Source organism: Ciconia boyciana, chromosome 7 (assembly GCF_034638445.1).
Source record: "Ciconia boyciana chromosome 7, ASM3463844v1, whole genome shotgun sequence".
NCBI classification, from domain to species: domain Eukaryota; kingdom Metazoa; phylum Chordata; class Aves; order Ciconiiformes; family Ciconiidae; genus Ciconia; species Ciconia boyciana.
The window spans coordinates 47802347-47825729 of NC_132940.1; the positions used below are offsets into that span (position 1 = coordinate 47802347).

General features: G+C 40.0%; 1 protein-coding gene across 1 annotated transcript in view; it reads left to right on the forward strand.

Annotated features, from left to right (window-relative positions):
- Positions 1–1395: 1395 nt before the first annotated feature.
- The window catches only part of NYAP2 (neuronal tyrosine-phosphorylated phosphoinositide-3-kinase adaptor 2), a 139078-nt gene continuing 117090 nt past the window's right edge, over positions 1396–23383 (forward strand). The window contains exon 1 of the mRNA XM_072868618.1: positions 1396–1610. Within this exon, the coding sequence (XP_072724719.1) occupies positions 1405–1610 (206 nt within the window). The 5' untranslated portion in view covers positions 1396–1404. The remainder of the gene's footprint in view (positions 1611–23383) is intronic.

A 23383-nucleotide genomic window follows, 5' to 3' on the forward strand; every position in this document is an offset into this window, starting at 1 on the left:
GTATATTAGGAAATGGAGGAAAGATTTTTGTCGCTGATTACACAGGGACTCTGCCCCTAAAATCTGTGTGCAGACAGGATACTCATTGCCTGTTCAATAAGATCACTTCTAGTTGCAGTGCTGGCATGGTTCTCAGGCTGATTCCAAGAAGTCACACCATCCTTCTTCGGGGAAGGGAGGGATGCTCTAGTAGTGAAGAAGCAAACATGCCTTAGTGTGCCAGCGTGTCACTCCGTCAGTCTCTGCATCGACTCCTTGTTTGTAAGATGAGGACCCGCCTCACAGGGCTGTGTGAGGATAATGCCACTCAAGATTGTAATGTCTCAGGACCTTACAGTAATCAGTATTTAAAATAAAAAGATGGCACAATTCTGTTTTATTAAAGTTCTATTTTACTTGTTTAATAAGCAGTTAATCCAGTTGTATAGAATTTAGAGAGTCAGTATGTTTCTTGAAATTATACCTTGCCTGTAGTCACCTGTAGTATTTACTGACATGTCTATACACCAGAATTCTTGTGACTCCCAGGGTGTCTGCTGCTGAGTGGAAAACCTTTGGGGCTTTCCTGAGAGCTTTTAGGCTGCCTGCCATAGAGCCAGGAGTGACCTAGGGATCTAAGTGTGTCTGTGCTCCATGCTGCTTAGCTGGAGGTGCTGTAAACCCAAGTGTCTGTCATACCTGTGGAAGAAATACAGAAGCTTGAAAATTCAAGGTTTTAGAGTTCTGAAGGTCCCAGCTCAGCTGGGATTTCTTGTCCATTCTTGGAGCTTCAAGCTAAAAAGCTGTTGGGCAACAGTTGACCAGGGCTTATGGACCCATATATATGTTACTAAGATATATAGGAAACTATTTAACGATATTTCTTTCCATATTTTGAACCTGAAGAAAATTTTGAACTTTTTTAGTTCCAAAACTGGAACAGTATTTTCCACCTGAACTTTGGAATATCCTGCGGAATAGGAATTTTGTCTGGCAGTCTGCTCTGGTGCAGCTTTATCTAAACTGCAAAAAGGACCTGTTGTCCTGGGATGGAAGCCTTTTCAGTCCAATTTAAACTGAGATTCAGGGAGGTCAGTGTCGTTGCAACTGAAGGGTATTAGGAAAAGGGAAGGGGTGGGAGAAAACCTTTTTGGGATTTGAACAATGTATAACTGGATGGATCTACATCACTTGAAAGAAGAGACTCTTGGTTTTTATCTCCTCTTGTTCTGTATTCTGAATTGCTTTGTTTATTATCCTTTAGACAGGAGAAAGTCTAAAAAATTGTCTCTTACAGAGATGTTAATTACAATTGACACAATCTCGCTGTCATAAACCATAAGCTATTTTCCTACTGATGAAGGTATTATGTGTTTTTCAACCTGCAGGAAACGTTGCTTTCCTTTGTTCATTATCTCCTGCAAGATGATGAGTTCTAATCAGGAGGAGGTCACTTTGGGCGCTTTTCTCCAGTATATTGAAGATATGGGGATGAAGGCCTATGATGGCTTGGTTATACAGAATGCATCAGACATTGCTCGAGAGAATGATCGCATGAGGAATGAAACAAACCTGGCTTACTTGAAAGAAAAGAGTGAAAAACGCCGAAAACAAGAAGAAGCAATAAAACGGTAAATATTTTGATAAAAAGATGAGTGGTCTGGCAGAGTGAATGAACAGTGAGGGGCTCACTCTCAGATATGGTAAATATGTGTAGACCAGTTGATTTCTAAGCAGCTTGCTAGTAAAAGCAGTACAGACCATTGGCCCATGTCAGGCTGCTAATTGCACGTGTTTTACATTGTGTAGACATGATGCTGAATGTTTCTACCTCCCTCAATGGAAGAAAGTACTCCCATCCAAATGTAGTCAGTTTGAGCATGTGTGGCATCTTCAGCAGGTGTGATCTGTAACAAAACATTGAGGTGTTTGGAGTAGGAGATGTAGATCTAATGGAAAATAGGTCTGCATCCACTCAGTGCTTTTCGATGGACAATGTGTACTTTGTGCAAAGATCTATTGGTGTATGAACTCTTGCAAGACAGGGACAGCCTCACAGATCAAAATAGACTCTCTTTGAGTTTATGTTTTAAATTTGGTAAATTTTCAAAGCTAGCTAATTTCTGTCTGAGGTTTAAAAAAAAAAATGTCTGTTATTTATTATTTCCTCATCATTCTGCATGCTCTGAAATCAGTAAAAATATTGCAATCATTTAAAGTAAAATGGATCAAGCCCCTGATGGGCAGAACTCTGTAATGGCTCTTCTTGAACAATTCCATTGATTTTAATTGACAGTTAATGAGAGGAGCACTCACATGACCTGGCTTCTTGTGGCAATGGATAGTAATGAAATCTCTGTAGCCTGTTGGAGAGGCAAAGAAGGTTGAATGGGATAGATATAAATATTTATTATATACACATTTGCATATAAAAACCCTGCATTTTCTTGAGGAGAGGGACAAATTGTGTAATACAGGTAAATCATCCATCCAAATGCTAAACTTTTATGTGCAAATGGATGGCTTGAGCACAAACTGATAGGTCCTTTGAATTTTTCCCCTCAGCGTGAATCTTCTGTATTTCAGTTTAAGTGATTAAATTTTATGCTATGTCTTGGGTACTGTACATCCAGGTATAATAGACATGCTGTGCTGTGAACGTTCCAGCAACGCCTCGGTAGTCTGGTAATTTTGATGGAATGTTTAAAGCAAAAGAGCAGCACATACAGTTTGACAGAGGAGGGAGAAGCAGTGATGTAAAGCAAAATTACGGGTGCTTTACATTCCAGGAAGTAGAATTTTTTTGTTGCTAATTTGGTTGGGGGAATAAGACTAAAGTGAAATTAAGGTGAATAATGAGAGTCCATGAAATGTGTATTTTGGTGTCTTCTGGACTATTATCTTGTCAGCTCAACTTCTGGGTGATGTTTAGGGGAATCCAAACTATTGGGGAGTCAAAGGCACAGGCTGCTTTTAGCAGGAGCTATACTATGCATAACTTAATGAGAGAAAATGTTTTTCCTTGCAGCAGATTAATGTAGGAGGGGTTTTTTTGTTTGTTTTTATTTGTGCTGGATACGAATTTTGTTTCATTCTTGCCACCTTTGTTTAGAGTTCATCTCTCTCTTTTGATGACTGAATAGCTACATAAACTGCAAAATTTCCAAAAGGAAAGGGCAGGGAGACCCACCTCAAAATATTTCTTAATATGATGGAGAGGGAAGTTAAATTCTAGTTATATGAAGGAGAGGAAGAATTTGAATCTGTCTCACCTGCTAAGGGAGCGCATACAAAAGTGCTAGTCAATAAATTGCTGTTTTAAAGTAGTGAAATGAAGAGTACTTTCTCATCTTACATTGCTGGCTCTTCCCCACTGAGGAAAATAATTACCCCCCCCCCCCCCCCAGATTTGTAAATATTTTGAATTTATTGAAATTTCACTATGTGATTAATTTAGAATTGGCAGGAAAAATAAATTCCCCAGTCCTTGTGGCAACTTCTTCATGTGATGATAAGCTATGTTAAACTGTCAATGTATACAGATGTATTTAGAATATAGTCTTCACAGCTGACAGCTAATTAGGCTGTGCTCTGGCTAACCTGTTTACATGCACTGGAGTATGTGGGACCATAAAGGTCACTAAGTGCCAGAACAGGTTTTGTTATGTACAAATTTATTGGGGCATGAGAGAGTAAGTTGTGGACCTACCTGGTTCTTTATAGCCCTCTAGACAAGCTTCTCTACCTAACTTGAATGGTGGTAACAGTATTTCCTACCTTGTGGTTGGTTTGTGTGGTCTTATTTATTGATCTTGGCAAAGTGATTTGATGAAGAGCTCTGGATAAATGCAGATGATTTAGGGCTGAGCCAAATCATGAATTTCTTGCTCATGCTAAACTGAGATCACTGAGAACAGTGCTGTGCTCCTCAGATACAGAATCAGAAGACACAAGGAAGATTACTAGCAATATAGTGGGTTTATCAGAGGAACAGCATGTGTATGTGTGTGGATTGGAGGCATCAACATTTCTTGGATACAGTGCTCTTCTGTGGGAAACCATGTTTGTGGTTTTCCCCTCTACTCCCTCCCCACTTGGCTTATCTCAGTAACACTGAGGGGGTAAACAATACCTGCCTGAGGAAACAAAGTAGGAAAAACACCTTAGGAAATCTTGGAAAACGCTATCTTTGAGTCTTTTTTTCTGTCTTTTTCCTGTGTAAGATTGGAGAGGGAAAATGAGATATTTGTGATCAACCCTTCCTTAGGAAAACTAAAAGCAATGGCAGACTAGGGGAGAACATCTGATTTGACTAAAAGGAACCACAATGTCTGAAGTCACTTAGGCTGATTGCAATTGAGTCTGCTCCCTGTAGTAACCTCCAGAGATTCACCCAAGATCATGTTGTCTATTGAAACACAGCAGTCAGGAAAGGTAAAGTAGGATTATTGATTTCTTCTTTGCTCTGTACTATTTTCCTTATGTCTTTACCTTATCTTGGTGGGTATTTATATTATCCCTAATTCCCTATAGTGTGGCCTAGATAGCAAGTGGTGCACATGTGCAGTGATAACAGTGCTACCAGTATGGAGACTATCAACAGCTGAAAACAATCTCCTTAGCAACAAGGGAGTCATCCCCTGTGATTAACCGCAGGTAGATTTTGAGCAGGAGAGCGGGTTCCAGCAAACACTCTCCTTTTGCTCATGGGAATCAAAATAAAGCAGCTATAAGTCTTTGGCACCTACTGAAAATTACCTAATAGTCCAATTATTGAATTTTTGAGAAGCTATTCAATTTTAGTGTTCAGATGATCTCTTTTAGAAGAAGGCTGATCATGTATATTAACAACATAGTAATGAGTAATTTATTATCTAATAAAGTGGTGATATTCACACACAACGCTATTTGGAAGCAGCTGTTATTTACCTAAATCATCTCATAACCATGCTGAATGACTTAAAAGTTTATTGAAATGCATTAGTCTGAGCAGTTTGGAAACAAGATCTGAACAATGACCTAAAAAAAAAAAGCCATTTGATTGTATGTTTTGCCTTCCTAAGGATTCATTGTGTTGTGTTTCTTCAAGAGCACTGATGTGCCTTCCATGTGATTGCTATCTCAACGTGTGTGGTTCTGATAGGTTAATTGTGGGGAAAAATGTATAGATCTATTTTATATTGCAGAGGATAAAACACATCGTATTGGATTGGAAAAAAAAGCAACTAGTCTTTGTCTGATCTTGCTGGGCTGAGTCAGCTGATCTGATCTGAATTTCTGACCTAATTTTAGTATGGTACTTAGTGATCATGCAGAGAAAATAAGGTTAATGTGCTGATCAGTAGCTGAGAGTAAGCCACAATAAATATGTTAGTGTATATATATTTTAGGCCTCATTTTTAGACCTTTTTTCTTCCATCTTTTATTAGTCTGGTCTCACTACTTGATCATTCACTACTTGCCTGTTCAGACGGCTGTGCCCAGACCAAGAGAACATACTGGCATATTGCCCACAGAGCTTATAAATTGCAAATAAAGTTATGAAGCAGTATAATTTTCACTGGCAATGAAGTTGCAGTACTGTGAGATGTTCATTTGCCATGATACAATATCTGCCGTAGGCAGCGTTTCTGGGAACAGAAGGTAGATTTGCCTCAGCTGTTATGGGTGCCAGGGAAAAGGTGAGTATTTTGAGTTTACATAGGGCATCTGTTAGAATGAGCAGTTGCTTTTTGACTCATCCATAATTGAAATACTTATAATTACGTACTTTATCTCTATTATACATAGTCTGGATGTATACTGGTGTGGATACTTCACCAGTGCTGCTTTTTGATTGTATAAATACAAAATCTTGGTAAGAAACAAATAATGAACCCTCCTCCTCCTCTGAATGCTGAGGTGTGTTGCATTAATCATAGGGAGTGGCTGGGGTTGTACGCTTTCACAGGAGATGTATGCTTTCAAAGTTTTGGCTTCTAGTTTTTCGGCATCATTTAAGCTACTGTTTCTGTCGGGATTGTCGTCATTTTGATTTGTAACACTATGAAGACATGACTGCTCTGGTGTAAAGCTGATGGTGTTAGTGGGCATGAATTTCCACCTGCCAAATCCTGGACTTAGCCATCAAAATATTTATTTCTACTTCTAATGGTTTCCCTTACTTGTAGCTCATTCCCAGCACCTAAATGGCTCTGTGGAAAGCCTGTTGAGGGCTTCTGCTCATTGAGGGAAGTATCCAGACAGATGCTGTCAAGAGGAGGAGCTTTTAGGAGCACTGTTCTGTGCTAAAGCTAGCAGAAATGGGCCAGCCAGCCAGTGGCAGAGTTAAGCTCTTGTAATAAAACAGGAATTGTAATGAACAGCTGTCATCCTAACCTCTCCTTCCTTTGGCAAATCAAATATTGAAGACTAACCCATCGGCAAAAGTAAGATCATATTTTTCTCTTGCTCTTTTTTTTTTTAAGGTTGTGGAAGTAATTGAATTCAGGTATTAGCTGCCTGTAGTTTTCTGTAGTTTCTGTCCTTAGGTTCCTTTGTAAACAAGACATAAGTTATGTGTCCTTCAGCTAAAAGTTAAGTGTTATCAAGCGTGGGCAACAGCAAGCAAATACAAAAATATTTCTATGCATGGGATTATTCACTGCCAAAAGCTCTGTTCAGCTGAGAAAATGTGTGTAATCTTAGAGTGTATGGACACGCTGAGGTGTTTCTACCAAAACATTTCTACCAGAATCAAAAATAACCTAAGTAAAATAATTTCATTATGAACTTATGATTTATAATTATGTCTTGAAATCAGAAAAATACTTTAGATAAAAGAATGCTTAAAGTACTGTTTCTTTTTTTTCCTGAACATTTCTCTGTAGTTGAAATTTTGCATAGTGATCTATGCATTTCTAAATTTGCAGGAATACTTATGCTTACTAGATTACAATATGCTTACAGCCAGACCTCAAGAAAAATGTGAAGGAAGTGCAATAAATATTTTGGATCATGGCGAGGGGCTCAGCTGAAATACCTGCAAGCACATTATTGAGATGTATTGAGATGTCAAGCTTGTGAACTTGTTATTGGTTAGGTGTGTTGGTGTGGGTTTTTTGTGGGTTTTTTGTGGTGTTTTGTTTGTTTGTTTTAATTCAAATCTAAGTTCACTCTGTGAATGTGAGTTTTGGATATGAGGTCAGTGGTATGTGTTCCTTTAACCAAAGGGTGTGTGTTATGAGGAAGCTTAACTGTGGCACTGGTTGTTTTCTTTGTCTTCCTCCTGGACATGTTGCATACTCATTTCATCCTAGATTAAATTATTGCTGTGATACCACCTTTATGGTGGAAGGGGCTGATGAGGTGTGATAGAGACTAATTTTAGTATGATTTCAAAACCTTTGCCTCATGAAAATATCATAGGGTCTCTTTTGAAGGTGGGTTGGTGTAGAAAGAGTAGTGTTGATAGTTGTGGGGGTTTTTTTGTTGTTTTTTTTTTTTTTTTCATGAAGAGTATGTAAAATGGTTGTGCAGTCAGTGACCTCCAAATGTATTTTTGTTGCATTTATAAGTAAACAGATGTGATGATCTAGCCAACAAATCCTCCCTTCCAAATGCTCATATCCATATGGCTGCCTGCATTATTGCCACACAAAATAAACAACAGACACAATGCAAACTATATTATATTGCTGTTGCTGTTATTCTGAGAAGTTTTATTTTAGGACAGTCATGCCACAAATGTCATTTAAAATTTACCATAGAGACTGATAGCCTGCTTGGTAATCCCAAGTATCAAGGAAATAAAGTAGAAATCGTTACCAGTTTGGTATCTAAATCTTGATGTTATTTTCAATAAATCTTCCATTATTTTAGGGCTCAACTTTTACGCTTTTTCGGGGAAGTTACATGATCTCTTCCCCTTCATCATTCCACAAATTGCTCAGATGTATACTGGCCCACCATGTAAGTGGATGCATTTTTTCTCAAGATTCATTTGCTATATTTAAAAGCATAATTGGAAGTGTGGGGTTATAGAGAGCCCAGAGGATTTCTGAATGGGTTACAGACCCCTTTTCTTCTGCTTGTAAAAATCCAGTCTAAGTGGCTCCATGCTGCTGGTATTCGCAGGCTGTCTGACCACCTGTGTAAATGAGTGAACTGGCCTTGCTCCAATTCCATTTGGGTGCATGTTCACATACAACCTACAGGCTGGTGCCTCCTCGGCAGACTGAGTCATTCTGGAGGAGGTCTGTTGTACCACTGGGAGACAGTCCTTGACGTACCATTGCTGAAAGACGCTGGGGGGTGTATGGATCTTAATGTCCAGTTTTTAGGTATTCGTTCCCATTCCACTTTTATTTCTAGTTTGGGGGATTTTTTTGCTATTTCTTTATTACTCTTTAACTATGGGATGTGGGATTGTAATTTTAACCTGGTAGTTAAAATTATCCAGCACTGCCTCTAACCAAAAAGCCCCCCTTAGCAAGACAGAGATGCATGTAGAGCTGTGGGGAAGTAGATATTTTGCACAACTCCCTAGGGTTCTGGTGGTGCTGCTATTTCTAGTCAAAGGTTTGCATTTGCTTGGAAAATGTCTTCAAGTATATTATGAAATTGCATAGAGTAGAGGAGAAATATAAAAACACTGTTATTGTGAACACTGGATTGAAAAAAAGGAATACTGCTTTGAAGTGTGCCCAGATAGAGTCTTTATAACTAGTCTAGGTTGGACTTCATTAATGGAGAAATACATTCAGTAAAACAGCACAAATATATGCCATGTAACATTAATAACGCCTAGCCTGGGACTGCTGGCAAAATTGAAGCACTGATCTGTTCAAGGCTTCCAGTAACCAAAAAATACTCCATGCTGAAGTTCACTGACACCTGACAAATACTGTATTTGCCTGTGACCTGAATTAAGAACTCATGTTACAACCTGAAGGACAGATACTTGTACAGAAGACATGCAGAAAGTAGTCTCAGGACCCCTAAGTAGCAAAATTGCAGCTAGCCACACTCCTACACGTGCACACATGCAGGTTCAGTCACATGCACTTTGGAAATTCTGTCAAAACTGTCTGCAATAAACACTGGGAACACACAGCACCTGTCTGAGAACCCAGCAGAAATGAAGGTCTGTGCTAACATTAGAATAATACAAGTGAATCTTCATGTGCCTTCAGGAAAATCCATTGTTTAACAATACCTGTGCATAAAGGTGAAGAAAAACAAATAGGTTCTTTGAGCGAAACAGCTCAGTGCATTGCTCTTTCCAGGGCCATAAATCACAGCTGTATTTTGCTATCTTTAATAATAATAAAGATTACTTCATGCCCCACCCAACTGTCAGGCATTTGTTCCCTTTGCATGTTCTCCTTCTCAGCACCCTTCTGACAGGCTACGCATGCTTTTATTTATTTTTTTATTTACCACCACAGGAAAGCACAAAAATAGTATGGTGCTTGATAATTTAATCAGGATGTTTATTTTCTTAGCCTAAAGAAGAGAGTCTGCTCTTGGGTATAGCCCTGAAAGCAGAGAATGTCAGTACAGACCACCTCTGCAACAGAAGCATCTAGTGATGGGCATCTTGTTGCTGAATTATGCTAGATCAGTGGCTAAAATTTGTATGAAAACAGGAATGTGCATGTGCACTTATTAGATTTTTATGTGATTGGATTAAAATGGGAGTAAGGAGAGATTAGAGAAGAAATGGATTGCAGAGATATTACTAGCTGTAGGTTTTATACTTAATTTGAGACTCCTTTTATTTTTCCTTCTGGCTTTCTACTCTAATTTGACTTGTAATTCTAAGTGAAGTCAGTTTAAAAATATTAAAAAAAACCACCCCAAAACCAAAAGAAAACCAACCAAACCAAAAAAACCCCAGCGTGTGGAGTGTGTCCTCAGCACAGGGCCTTCATCGACAATATAGAGCCAGCAGCCATCTCCTGTGCCGAGAGGCCATGGCCGAGCTGGTGTGGGGCGGGCACCGCTCAGCCCTCGGGAGAGCCCCACTCAACTGGGCTTGGCAGTGCCGGTGCACTGCTGGGGGCGAACGCTGCAGCTCCCCGTGCGAGCTGCTGGAAGCTTGCAAATGAGCAAAATGAGCTGGTTTGGTCCCACAGAAGGCAGCCGTAAGTGGAACTGGTTTTTATTTTATTTTTTATTGCACACTACCCAAGGACCCCAAATGGAAATGAGATTCCTCTGAAACAGTAACCCAGTGCATGCACGCAGCACAAAGACAGTTCGCAGCATGAGCTGAAATTGTACCCAACAGGTGACTAAAGGGACAGCTGAAGAATTAGGGGACTGCTCATTTCCTTTCCTATATTAGTACAGCAAAGACTAAACTGAAGTGTATCCCCAGTGGCTGTGATGAATTTCATCCAGCAGTACTCTCTGAAAGCTAGAGAGAAACAAACACTTCCAATAGACTCTGGCAGATGCTTCTGGAACATGTAAAGATTGAGAGGGCCACAGCCAGCTAAAACCCACAGAAATATTCCTGCCAACAAGCGTGTTACTTGACAAAATTGTAACATTTTAAAAGATCAAAAATGAGAGTAACTGTAGGGTTTACTGTAAATTAATAAGATTTACCTGAGTTTAATCCATTTCTCCTTTTGGTGGATTATATAGGGCGGATCTCACCAGTAGATCCTCTGCTAGCTGAGGGCACTTTATTTATTAAGTTGAGATCACATGTTAGGAGCCATTAAGTGAATTGCTTTGTACAGCCTTTCCCTGAATGCTAGGGCAAATGCAGTATTTCATACCCTTAGCTAATTTCATGCTGTAATTTAATTTCTGAAACATACTTTTAATTGAATCTTTAAAGACAAAAGGAAACTGCTGAGTCCTTTAGTACTGCAAAAGAGATTGTTTAAAAATGTAGCCCATCTAGAGAATAATCTTCTATAATTAAACGTAAAGTTTGTTTTGTTTCTCTGCATGCAGCTATGGAGAAGCAAATTCCTGCTGCCTGCAGAAAGCTCACAGCTGAAAGAGATGTATTGGGGAATGTGAGAAGTTATTTATCTTATGCTCAGCTTTGTAACTCTGACATGAGACAATCCTGCAGCCCTCCACAATGTGCAAGTCTGAATAAGTAAACAAAAAGAGGCTAATTAAAAAAATCAGTCTGCTAGCACCAAAATCACATTAGTAGGAGCTCTGACTAGTGATCTCATTTTTCTAATTTTTGGTAATGAGATGAACTTGAGAGAGATGGCAGCAATTTTGTAATAAACAAAACCGAGTAGCACAACAGAACCAGTTATTTGCATCTTCAAACTGTATCCGATATTTTCGTGGTTAGATTTTGATATTCATCTTCCATGAGCAGAGAGATTAAAGTTGGTTTCAGTAAAAATCCATATAATCTGTTATGCAATTTCATTATGGGAGAAACATCTTGATTGGATCAGTAGTGATGCAGGTCTTCAATTTTATGGACATCCGATTAAAAACAATAACAATCAACGCTAAATGCAGCCCACTCTAATGGAGAGGAAATCCTGAAGCATCACTTTGTGTTTTAGTATTCTGATTCCTTTAAATCAGCAAGTGATTTGCAATGGAGATTTTCTCTTTTATTGCTATTGGAGAAAAACCTGTGATACACACTGTAAGGAAGATGTGTATGGGGACATGAAGAATGTAAGTGGAGTAAGAGGCATAAGGTTAAAAACGAGAAGGATCAGAAATTAACCCATGAAGTCCCAACACAGTATCTTCTAATAAAGGGAAAGAACAAAAGCAACATCTTGCTCTTTACGTGCTGGGAGAGCTCTGCACTTCCAGATGCCCTGAGTTGGTAGTAATTACAGGCATGAATGGTGCTGTAGGTTTTGAGACCAGCTCCATGTAAGTGATGGAAGAGTTTGGAAGCTCGTGTAGGGGCGGGGGGATTCCATTTGGCTTTAACTCAAATTTAATTTTTATTTGGTTTTCTTGCTGGAAGGAAACACTGAGAGAATCAATTGTCTTTTCAATACAGGTTATCTCTTTTCAAGCACTTCTATGAAAAGCATGGAGACAAAGGGCTAACTTTTATTAAAACTTCCAATTGCATTGAGGTCTGCCTGCTTTTACGTAATCGCTCAGAGGCTCGGGCACTCACTCTTTATGGTTAAGCTCCTTGTAATTTTTTGCTTGGAGGTTGTTTATTCTGTAGTATCAGAAATTATTTCAGGACTTGGGTATCTTTTCTCTTGGAGCAGTAGCACACATGAAAATCACCTGAACATGTATTAAATGCTGAAGGTCAAGGTATGCCAAAAGTCTTTGGGCATTTCATGGTAGATTCTGGCACCATTGTGAGGCTCCTAAAAGGGCAGGAGCGGTGTGCCTCGCTGGAACTGACCTCAGTCAGGTAAAACGGTCCTATGGCTGCCCCTACAGGAACAGAATCATCTCTACAAACCTGGCTTTGGGTTGCAAATAGCTCCAGCCATACCCTGTCACCAAGTTAGAAACGGCAGCCTGTACAATGCAGGTCTTTATCAGCCTGTTGTGTTAGCAAGCTGCTTAATTTTGGTACCAGATGTTAAAACTCTGATGATATGTATTCTACCTCAGTGTCAGGAACGTCTTTCAGAGGAATCTCTCATGTTGAGTGTCAGCCTGTGGATTACCACATAAAAAAAGCAGTGACTAAATTTTAGAGTTGGTTTGATGTGTTTTTTTGTTATTTCCCTGGAACAGTTGTCCCCTGTTCCTCTCTCTACCAGTTATATCTGTGTTTTGAGGGCTGAAGCAGAAATACAATTTTCTGTGTATTTAAATGGAAAAGTATACTGAAATTCATGTACTGCAACATATGCCAAATATACAGCTGCTTTCAAAGACTGAACTGATAGTGTTTGTGTTACATGGCTATTGTTTTGAGATTAAAAGTTGTTAATCGGCATATCACAAATACCACTTAACAGACAATTTAAATTGTTCCAGCTTTACATCTGAACTGTTAGACTAAGCAAAGCGCAGCTTTTTTTCCTAGGAAGTCATATTCCTGCATTGTTAATCTGAATTCTGCTACGTCTGTGATGAAGCAGATCAAGAACTGCATATGTACTTGCCATGGCAACCCGTGTATCACATGACACACACGCTAGTTCAGCCAAAGCGCTTCATGGCTTATTAAACAGGCACGCACAGACCCAGGCACACACCATTTTGCCATGTGACTGCCCTAGCCCTGGCAGCTTTTTAAAGGGAAACTGTATTTGAGCATCATAGTGTTTTCATCAGCATCATCTTGCCAGAGTTCCTTCCTCTCGTCTTAGATTCTGTGTTGAGTTTTTAAAAAAATGGATGAAGGTTGACAAGACTCTGCTTATAGGTATTTTCTTCTGTTTGTCTTTCTTTTGGAAAAAATCTATGTGCAAAGATAAAATAGTGGGGTTTTGAATTTTTTTTTTTATTAGAAATTAAGGGGGTCTTTGCAGTTGAGTGAACAACATACTGCTTTTTTTGGACACATTTTCTGCTCTCACCTCCTGTTGGCTTTTACTAGATTTCAGGAGAGTAAGTGAGGACAGAGCAAAAAAACCCTGGTCTATTGCAGTATTGACAAAGCATTCCCAAAACATTTGCCTGAAAACACCTTCGTTCCTTGATGCTTAACACACTTCCTTTTAAACCCGATGATGATGATGACAATGATCTCTAACTTCTCATCCAGCAAAATGTAGCCTGATACAAGTTTTTCCTAACTTTGCTTGTTCAAGAGAAGTTATGCGTGGCACTTGATTAGCAAATCTGAGGGACTGCAACCTCAAGGTAATGAGTGGTGGTGAACAAAGAGAAGTTAAGAGGTGGGGCTGGAGTTGAGCAAGTATGTCTGTTTGCATCTTAATGTCCCCAAAGGAAAGGAGAACAGCAGAAATGCTGTCTTGCCCCGATTCCATTGCTAAAGGGCAGGCGCAGTGTATGCTGCTGCTGGTGTCATCTGTGCTGCCCACTGGCACTGTTCTTGAGGAGGAGCACACTTGTACGCTCAGAGAGGAGCTGCTGGAAAACTGATTCTTTACCAAAACAGCACACAATGGAAAGGAATCCCTTTCCCATTCTGTTTGCTTTTCTTCTATCGGATGCCTGACTGAAGTGGCATGGTTTTTCTTTCTCATCTAGTTGGAACCTGAGGTTTTTGTGGCAAGCACTTCATTTGAGTCCAGATACATCGCCAGGTGTCTGACTAAAATGGAGAACAACACTCTGCACAGCAACAAAACATGGTGAAAAGACTGTATTAGTCTTAATTAGTAATTGCCCCCCCAAACCCCTAAGTTTAGTCTCCTATTTCTGCTGTGCAGATGCAATTTAGCAAGAGTTATAGACAGACCAACTCTCAAGTCTGTGTGCTGAAATTAATCATTTTTGTGATTTATGTTGTTGCTTTTGAACTTAAGGAAAATCTATTTTCAATGTCCAGTTCCAGTCTGTCAGATTTTCATCTTCATTTCCCAAGTAATCAGTCAAGGTGCAAATACTTATAATTAATGCTATTCAGTGAGACACTGCTGGTTCCTTGTGTTCTGTTTCAAATGAGTTTATTGTTTGGTTACCATTTTAGAGATATTCCACAATAAGGGAGCAATAACCTGCTTTGGGAATTAATTTAGAGAGGTACCTGTACATAAATTGACCATTAAACAGAGAAGCAGTATTATGTTTGTTATTAGGGACACAGATATGAAAGGTGCTCTCTTCTGAAGTGTGTATCCGTGCATCTCTGCCAGCGATGGTACAAGGATTCTAATGCAAAATCAGCGTTTGAGTAAGGAGACATTTTAAAATGGTGTGTAATAAAAAGCCTCTTGGCAGGATAAGGTATTTTAGGGCATTTGAAATTAATATTTTAGGGCTGTTTTAATTGTGTTTTATGACAGTACTGATTTTTCAGCGTCTTTAACTACTTCGTTATTAATACCCACTCTGATATTATTAAGAGGGAAAGAGAATTTAGAGATTATGTCTTTCCTAGGAAGGCACTGAACAAAGGCCCTGCCCACCCCACTGAAATGTGGTGAAGATTTTTACAGCCGCTCCTAGCAGTCTGCTACTACTGCACAGTCCTAGGTCTGCAGAAGTGGAGTAGTGGCAGCAGTATTTCCCTTTTCGTGTGCAGTGAAAGAACCGGCTTTTCAGAATTCCTTCATGCCTACAAGTGGGATTGCATTTTCAAAAGAGATTACCAAAATAAAATCTTTTCTGAAAAACTGGCCCAAACCTCTATTGTATTCCAGAATTTCAAATTTCATCTCTTCAGTTAAATAATTGGGAGTTTTGCTATCTAAAGCTTTGTATTTAAACCACAGGTTTCTATATTGTGTTTGTTTGCAGTTACAGCAGTGGAAAAGGCTATTTAGGCTCGTGACAAAATATTTTGACTAGCCTCTTCCTACTTACTCATTTGTTTGTCCTCAGTATATGTTTATTGTGAATTGTCTTCCCAAGAGATTATAAACAAGATGGTAGCTTTCACTAGCTGATCTTTGCTGTCATTTAATGATGGGCTAATCCAGGAGGTTCTGTACAAAAGGGGTTTGTCAGACTGGGTCTAAAATTTGTAGAAATAATGTCATTACCAGAATGCATCAGAAAAAAAAAGCCCAATAACTTCACTGCAAGACAGTTAAGGTTGCTAAGAGACAGAATGTAATTATGTGCCAATTTGTTTACCATTCCCAAACACTTAGAAGGGTGAGAGCTGTGGACTGCCCTGAATTCTAAGCCAAGTGCAAAATAAGCCGAATGCATTTTGTTGTCAAATGCAGTTTTAAGGAGGGCATTTGAAAATGACATGAGAGCTTTCAGTTTGACCTGTGTTTTTTTCTAAATGTATAATATCAGTTATTTTCATTTCCCTCTCACTCCTGAGATCAACATATGTTGCATGTATTTTAACTGATAATACAAAAAATGTGAAAAAATGAAATATATAGAAACATACAATTTTTCTAGTAAAAGACTTACAGCTACGCTTTCTTGAAAATGATACGTTCTTACTTTAATAGTAGCAATGTTCAGTGTTCCTGTATTATGATTCCATTATTGATGTATGCTGATGTTAATTTAAGGTTGACCAGCATGAGTCATTGACTCATTTTATGTTTCTTTTTCTAAAATGTTTTGTGTTCTGCTTGCACTTTGAGATAAGTACTACAATTTATTTTGGCTGCAAACGAAGTTTGTGCCACAATGAAGTTTACATTTCTCTGTGTCACTGTGGCTATTATGTAGACAGTATAAGATTTATGCCATCCCAAGCTATTCATTTTCTTGGTTTTAAGGGCATGCATTTGGTAAATTAAGTACAGGCAGTAAAAAGAAGCAGAAGTTTCTCCGTCTGTTTTCAGAATGGTAACATCTTCCATTGCTTTTTCTTTAATGGAAATAAAGATTCATTTTTAGCTAATGTGAAACACTAGCTGTAAAATTGAAGAACTCACCACAATACTGATGGAATAAGCACTTCCGAGCAGCCTAATAGTAAGCTCAAATCTGAATTGGTATTCAGTCAGTAGCTCTGACATTGTAGTGCTAAAGTATGTCCATGCAGGTGTGTTACTGTTTTGTGGGACGTTGGCCTGGGAAGGCTGGGGCAGAGGGTTGTCCTGGAGTGTGGTCTTTGGCCTCTGCACCTTGCCCCAGCGAGGGCTGTGAATCCTTCTGTTCACTGAAGTTCATCAGGACAGACGAAAATAGATGTTTTCACCAAGCTTCAGCATAGACAAACTGCGGGTCACTTCCCCAGAAAAATTGTCCCAGAAACACTTTACCTGCCAAGCCCTTTTTTTGTAGATGCAGGTAACCTCTCACCTCCTAGCCACCTCTTCAGGGAAGCACGCCAGAGTTTTAGGGAGATATTATCAGCCCCTCAGTGTCACTCTAGCTCATTCTCTGATCCTTGTGGCTGCAAAAGAAGTCTCGGTTAAGTTCTGATAGAACACATCTTTTGAAGACTGCATCAGAAACAATAGAGCTGCAGGCACATTGGCCTGTTTCACAGATGATCACTCTTTTAACTTCCACTGGTAGCAATCCAACAGTGGAAGTCGATATTGGGTAGCCAAAGGATTAAGTCCCAGTTGTCCCATTAAAAATGACACCTGCTGACTGCTCTGGAAAGCTGTCTCCTAGGCCACAGGAGTACCGCAAGTGCTTTCTGGTGGTTGCTTCTTTTCTCTTTGGGGTCCCAGTGATCCACTGTTGGCTCCCACACGTAACATAGACAAAATGGCATGCTGCCTTAAGAAAAGGAGCTAAGCCTCTGCCAGTGAAGGGCAGAGGGCAAAGCTTTGTCGCTGGGTGATCTATTTTGACTGCAACACTACCACCCATATGCTGTGTCTGGATGCAGAAAGCCCTAAGAGTAAGGAGATGCCATTCCATGAAGGGATTTGCTGCAACTTTTTTTTGTGTGTGTGTGATGAATTTTTTTCTACTCCACAATAAACATGTAGTCAGGGAAAAAAAAGTGTCATTTAAATAATATTCCTTTACACATTTCAACGTCTAGACGCACAATTGTCAAGATGAAAAAGAATTGAATCTAAAACTTTTCCCCCTCTTTTAACAGCAGTCTGAATCTCCTAACTTTTTTTCTCTTTTTCATTTTTCAGAATCACTTTGGGGTGTTCTTTGAGAGCAAATGAAATGCAGTGACAAAAAACAGAAAGGGAGGTTGGTTATTTTCAACCTTTTTTGCCCCTTTCATGCAAATGAGGCGATGGAAAAGCTTTTTTCAGTCTTTAATGGCAAGGTCGTCAGAACTGCGTATTTATTGTAGACCTCACTATAAAGTGCTTCGTAAAAGACTGGGATAAACACTCTAGTGACATTGTTGACACTCTGAATAAGGTGATGTTATGTGTACCTTGCTGTTGCTTTGGCACACAGCTTTTCCTACACTATTTCCAATTTTGCTGTCTGTAATCACCAGCTCTCCACCCTCATCTTGCAATATGGAGATAATATAAGTAAAATCTAAAAAAGGAACTAAACGTCTTTGATACTGAAATTCTTGGAATGACTGATGCAAAAAGGTCTTTCCTTTGCATGTTTTCTGTTTTGAGATATTGGTGATAATCCTGCCTTTTTATAATTTTATTATGAGGACCAGCCATTTTAGTTGATACTTCTTTGCAAAGAGACCTTAATTTTTTTTATGGAATATATGGCTGTTTATATTTTTATTTAATTAAAGAAATGTAAATAATTGTTCCATGCACATTAGCAGATAGTTTACAGATATACACATTAACTACAATAGTGTAGTTCATGAGATAATGCATAATTTAAGTAGTGTTTTCTTCTAGCATCTCCCCTAGTGCTGTACACAGTCATGCTAAACCTCCTGCTGCAAGGTCAATTCCATGTTTAAGTGGCATATAGTACATCTTCTGTGTTGGTTAAAATAAAAAATATTTTGCCATCACTTTTTTGTATAATTTAAAAAAAATCTTTTATCCTTCCATATGTTCACTTATACCATGATATTTGCATTAAGGCAGAATAAAATGCTTTTGCTTTTGGTGGAAAAAGCTGCCAGTATACCTGATGGCTTTTAATATGCTGGACTTTTTTGGTCATTAGTTGTATCTGTTTGGTTTCCCAAAGTTGCACTAACCTGTGTTGAGTGTTTCCATGGCTTGCGGTCAAATTCCGCATGATCTGCAGAGGTGCTTTCCTGAGCTCAAGCTTTCATGCTCACTGTATCTGACAGTCATTCTTCTGAGTACATTAAGTTTTACTGGGTAGAGCAACCACCAGCTGCTCAGTACTTGGATTTACTGCTTATGCAGTAGCCGGTTTGTATATAAATAGTGTTGCAGTAGCTCCTGCACCCTGAACCAGAAAGGAGGGAGGCCAGGGGACTGCAGGAGGCTGGGAGACATCGTTACAGGGAGGTGGCTTGGATGGCAAGCTCTACAGCTCAGATCCTCTGTGGCAGCTGCAAGTCCCATCTGAGCATGAACTCGGGGCCCTGGCATGGTCCTGCAGTCCACGAGGAAGGGGATTTGTATGTAACTTCAGGAGCTTTCTTTGGGTGCTTATTAACTGTGTTTAGAACAGGAGTTGCAAATAAGTCCAGGTGTCTGTCAGAGGCTACTAGGTTCTACTTTATTTAACCAAGTAAAAATACCTCCTATAGGAGTTGGGGGTTTTGTTGTGGTTGGAATATAAGTCTGACTACTTACAGTAGGGTTCACAGGTTGTGCACGGTCATCTTTGCTTTGTTTAACATGATGGCTGTCAGCGTAGTAGCCTTTGAATATATTGGTGAATTCAGCTACCATGTTGTGGTGGGTTGACCCTGGCTGGATGCCAGGTGCCCACCAAAGCCGCTCTGTCCCTCCCCTCCTCAGCTGGGCAGGGGAGAGAAAATAATGAAAGGCTCATGGGTCGAGATAAAGGACAGGGAGAGACCATTCACCAATTACCGTCACAGGCAAAACAGACTTGACGTGGGGAAATTAGTTTAATTTATTACCAATCAAAATCAGAGTAGGATAATGAGAAAATAAAAACTAAATCTTAAAACACCTTCCCTCCACCCCTCCCTTCTTCCCAGGCTTAACTTTACTCCCAAATTCTCTACCTCCTCCCCCTGAGCGGTGCAGAGGGATGGGGAATGGGGGTTGTGGTCAGTTCATCACACGTTTTTTCTGCTGCTCCTTCCTTCTCAGGGGGAGGACTCCTCACACTCTTCCCCTGCTCCAGCGTGGGGTCCCTCCCATGGGAGACAGTCCTCCATGAGCTTCTCCAATGCAAGTACTTCCCACGGGCTGCAGTTCTTCATGAACTGCTCCAGTGTGGGTCCCCCGCGGGGTCACAAGTCCTGCCAGCAAACCTGCTCCAGCGTGGGCTCCTCTCTCCATGCGTCCACAGGTCCTGCCAGGAGCCTGCTCCAGCATTGGCTTCCCATGGGGCCACAGCCTCTGTCAGATGCATCCACCTGCTCTGGCATGGGGTCTTCCACGGGCTGCAGGTGGATATCTGCTCCACCGTGGACCTCCATGGGCTGCAGGGGGCCAGCCTGCCTCACCATGGTCTTCACCGTGGGCTGCAGGGGAATCTCTGCTCTGGCACCTGGAGCACCTCCTCCCCCTCCTTCTTCACTGACCTTGGTGTCTGCAGAGTTGTTTCTCTCACATATTCTCACTCCTCTCTCTGGCTGCAGTGGCTGTTGCACAGTTTTTTCCCCCCTTCTTAAATACGTTATCCCAGAGGCGCTACCACTGTTGCTGATGGGCTCGGCCTTGGCCAGCTGTGGGTCCGTCTTGGAACTGGCTGGCATTGGCTCTATCAGACATAGGGGAAGCTTCTAGCAGCTTCTCACAGAAGCCACCCCTGTAGCCCCCCCAGTACCAAAACCTTGCCACATGAAACCAATACACATGTAAAAGGAAAAGAAACTCAGATCTGCTTGTTGTATAAAGGACCGATGTTCACAGAAGGTTACGGCTTGTTCAAATTCTGCTCTTTTATGCTTTGATGCCTAATGGAAGGCTGAAGATGAGGACATTAGGGAATCCAACTGAGGGCAGGTAAATACCTCTTGTGCTCACCTAGTGGAGTGCTAGGTGATGAGCAAAAACGCAAGTGCCACTTTCTTTCCATTTCAGATCCATTTGGTCTTTCTGGCTGGTATAGATTTCAAAGTAATGGATTCATGGCCTTGATTTTTACAGTAACAATAGTATTTCCCAAATGTAATCAGAGATCTTAGGGAAAGTGATTAAGTTTTACAGTACTGTGATACAACAAGGATATAGTATTTTAGTTCTTCAAAACAAATACTGCTTGAAACACTTATTATAGTGTCTGAATTAGTCCAATGACTTTACAAGTCATAAGCAGAGCCAAATACTGGAGCAGGAAATGGCAGGTGAAGGCAATTCCATTTTGAAGCCAACACCTCAAGAAAATATATGCTGAACAAAGTAGCAGATTCCTCACATTAAGCTCTGCTTTTCTATCACGGCCCCTTCTGAAGACAATGACAGGAAGCATTCCTATTAACATACCCATCCTGCTTCATTCACAAGCCTTAAAGCTTGCCCAAACTCACCAGCAGCATGGCTGCGTCATTACAGATGGCTAGACAAGCCCTCTGCCCAAGTTAATGTCCGGAGATCATTTGCTTTCCTCCTGTTGATAGAGGAGGAAAGATCAGGTTAGTGGTGACTGATATATGCCTGTATGTTGCAGTGTGGGCACAAAGTTGTGAAAGCTGGGCTAATCTTTCTCTTCCTTTCTTAGTTTCTTGTTTGTCTGAAAAATTATCTCCACTAGAAACTTCTGTCAGCCTATCTGCTGCTTGTTTATCAGGCCGGAAAAGTGGATTAGGCCCACGGGTATTCTTGTCAACTATGGCAAAAATATTGCATAATGTTGCTCTTTCCATTTCTTTCTTTCTTTCTTACTTTCTTTTTTATTCATGCCCCTGCTTTACACTGCTTCAGCTAACCTCATTCTAATCTGAACAACACAGCGAGAGCATGCTGATTGTTAGGAGCTGCGTGCTTTGAAAGCTGCAGGTAGAGATCCCCACAACTTTCCCTTGTCACTGAACAGACCTCAAGAATGGTGAGAAAAGGGTGATGTGAAGAAGATGAGATCAAAGCAAGGCAAAGAAACACACAGGAGAAGTCACACAAAAGTGAAAATATTTCAAGTGTTTGGAATTCTCTTGGTCTAATATCACCAAATATAGCAAATAATAACCCAGCATCTATTGTCTTTCTGTGCTTTCTCACTCTACACATCATTACTTAATAATTAAGTCTGCCATGAGAAATTTTTTCTCAACTCCACAGTCACGTTTTCCTCCTACAAAAGAATTGTGATCAATTGAAAAAGCATTATGTAGACTTTAAAAATTCTGTTCTGTAGGAAATTCTACATCATCCAAATTTCTCTTTCCAACTAAAACCAAAACCAGAGTTGTTTGGTTTCGGTTTTTTTCCCCCCTGGGAAATGAATTTAAAAGGCAATGTCCATATTTTTCTTTTTCTATATGTAATTTTAAAATATTGAAATTAAAGGTCACTTTATGTTGAAACATCTACGTGTTAAAAACTTCAAATGTCACCGCTGAATACTGATTCACTGGATATGCTCACTTTTAAGTTGTTTTTCAACATAAAACACTATCAAAACTGGCATAGTCTGCAGAAAGTCTTGCTTGTAGCAAAATCCTTCATAATTTTCTCACATAAAGTATCCTGTCAGAAGATTCCAGATAAGCTCTGGTATAAATGTGTGAGTGATACTTAGGAGATGCAAAAATAACTCCCAAAACCACTGAAAACATTAATTCTGCTCGCTTAAAATGATCACCTGTATCTGTGCTCCCTGCAAGGCACACAGCAGTTAATCTGCCAGATCAGTTTGATGCTTGTTCTGTCCTGTGGGTTTGCTGTGGTTCCTACACTGGTGACAGCAAGAAAACGTGACCATAGTAGGTTTTCAGTGAAGTGCATACGGGGCAATTGAGCAGCATTTCTTAGATTAATCCAATACAAAAGTCTAGAGGCAGTAAAAGGGGGCCTGAATTAGTATACACCTAATAATAGACTAAGATTGTGTGAAGGCCGACAGTGGCTGATTCATGTTTATTTCAATGTGCTTTATGAACCATCACTGATTCAAGGTGCCACTTGTTTCATAGTACTTGTTATCAGCCTTGTGGAAGAAACTCTGCCACCAGAGTCAATGAAGGAGAAATAGGAGAGCAAAGGGGAGCCAGCAGAGGAACTGAAATTCTCAGCTGTTTTCTGCCAAAACAAAAGGAACAGAGTGGTCAGATAAAATTACGTGCTGTTGGCAATTCGCAGTCCCACAACCCACCCTTTCCATTTCTTGGTTTGGGAACTGGAAGTCCTTTCTCCCATGTCCTCTGTAGTATATGGAAACCTTCTATCAGCTTTCAGTGAAAAAAGAGAAGGTAAGGCCTCTACAAAATAACCACAGAAAAGTAACACATAAAGATTAACTTAGGTGTATTCTTGCAATATAGTCTTTCTCCAGCAAATTACAGTGCTAGGCTGTGCATTGAAGAAGGCCTTTTAATTTTATTGGAAGAGCAAATTGAACTTTGTTTCACTTAAAACATTTAATTTTCTATGCTTTGCTTTTTTTCCTCACTTAAGTCCAAAACTGTTATTATTTGCATACTTGACTGTTTATTTTTCCCATTTTTTGGTCATGTAGATCGAAGCAGGAGAGCAGATGTACACATGAAGAAAACTGACGTGCTTGTTTGCTAATGGTAGCCATTTCCTAGACAAGCTGTTTTTAGGCAATCCCAGTACTTCAAGAGACTTGCAGCCTGGACTGCAAAGTTTAGACTCCACCTGTAAAAGTCAAAACATGGCAAATAGTCCATGTTTAGTGT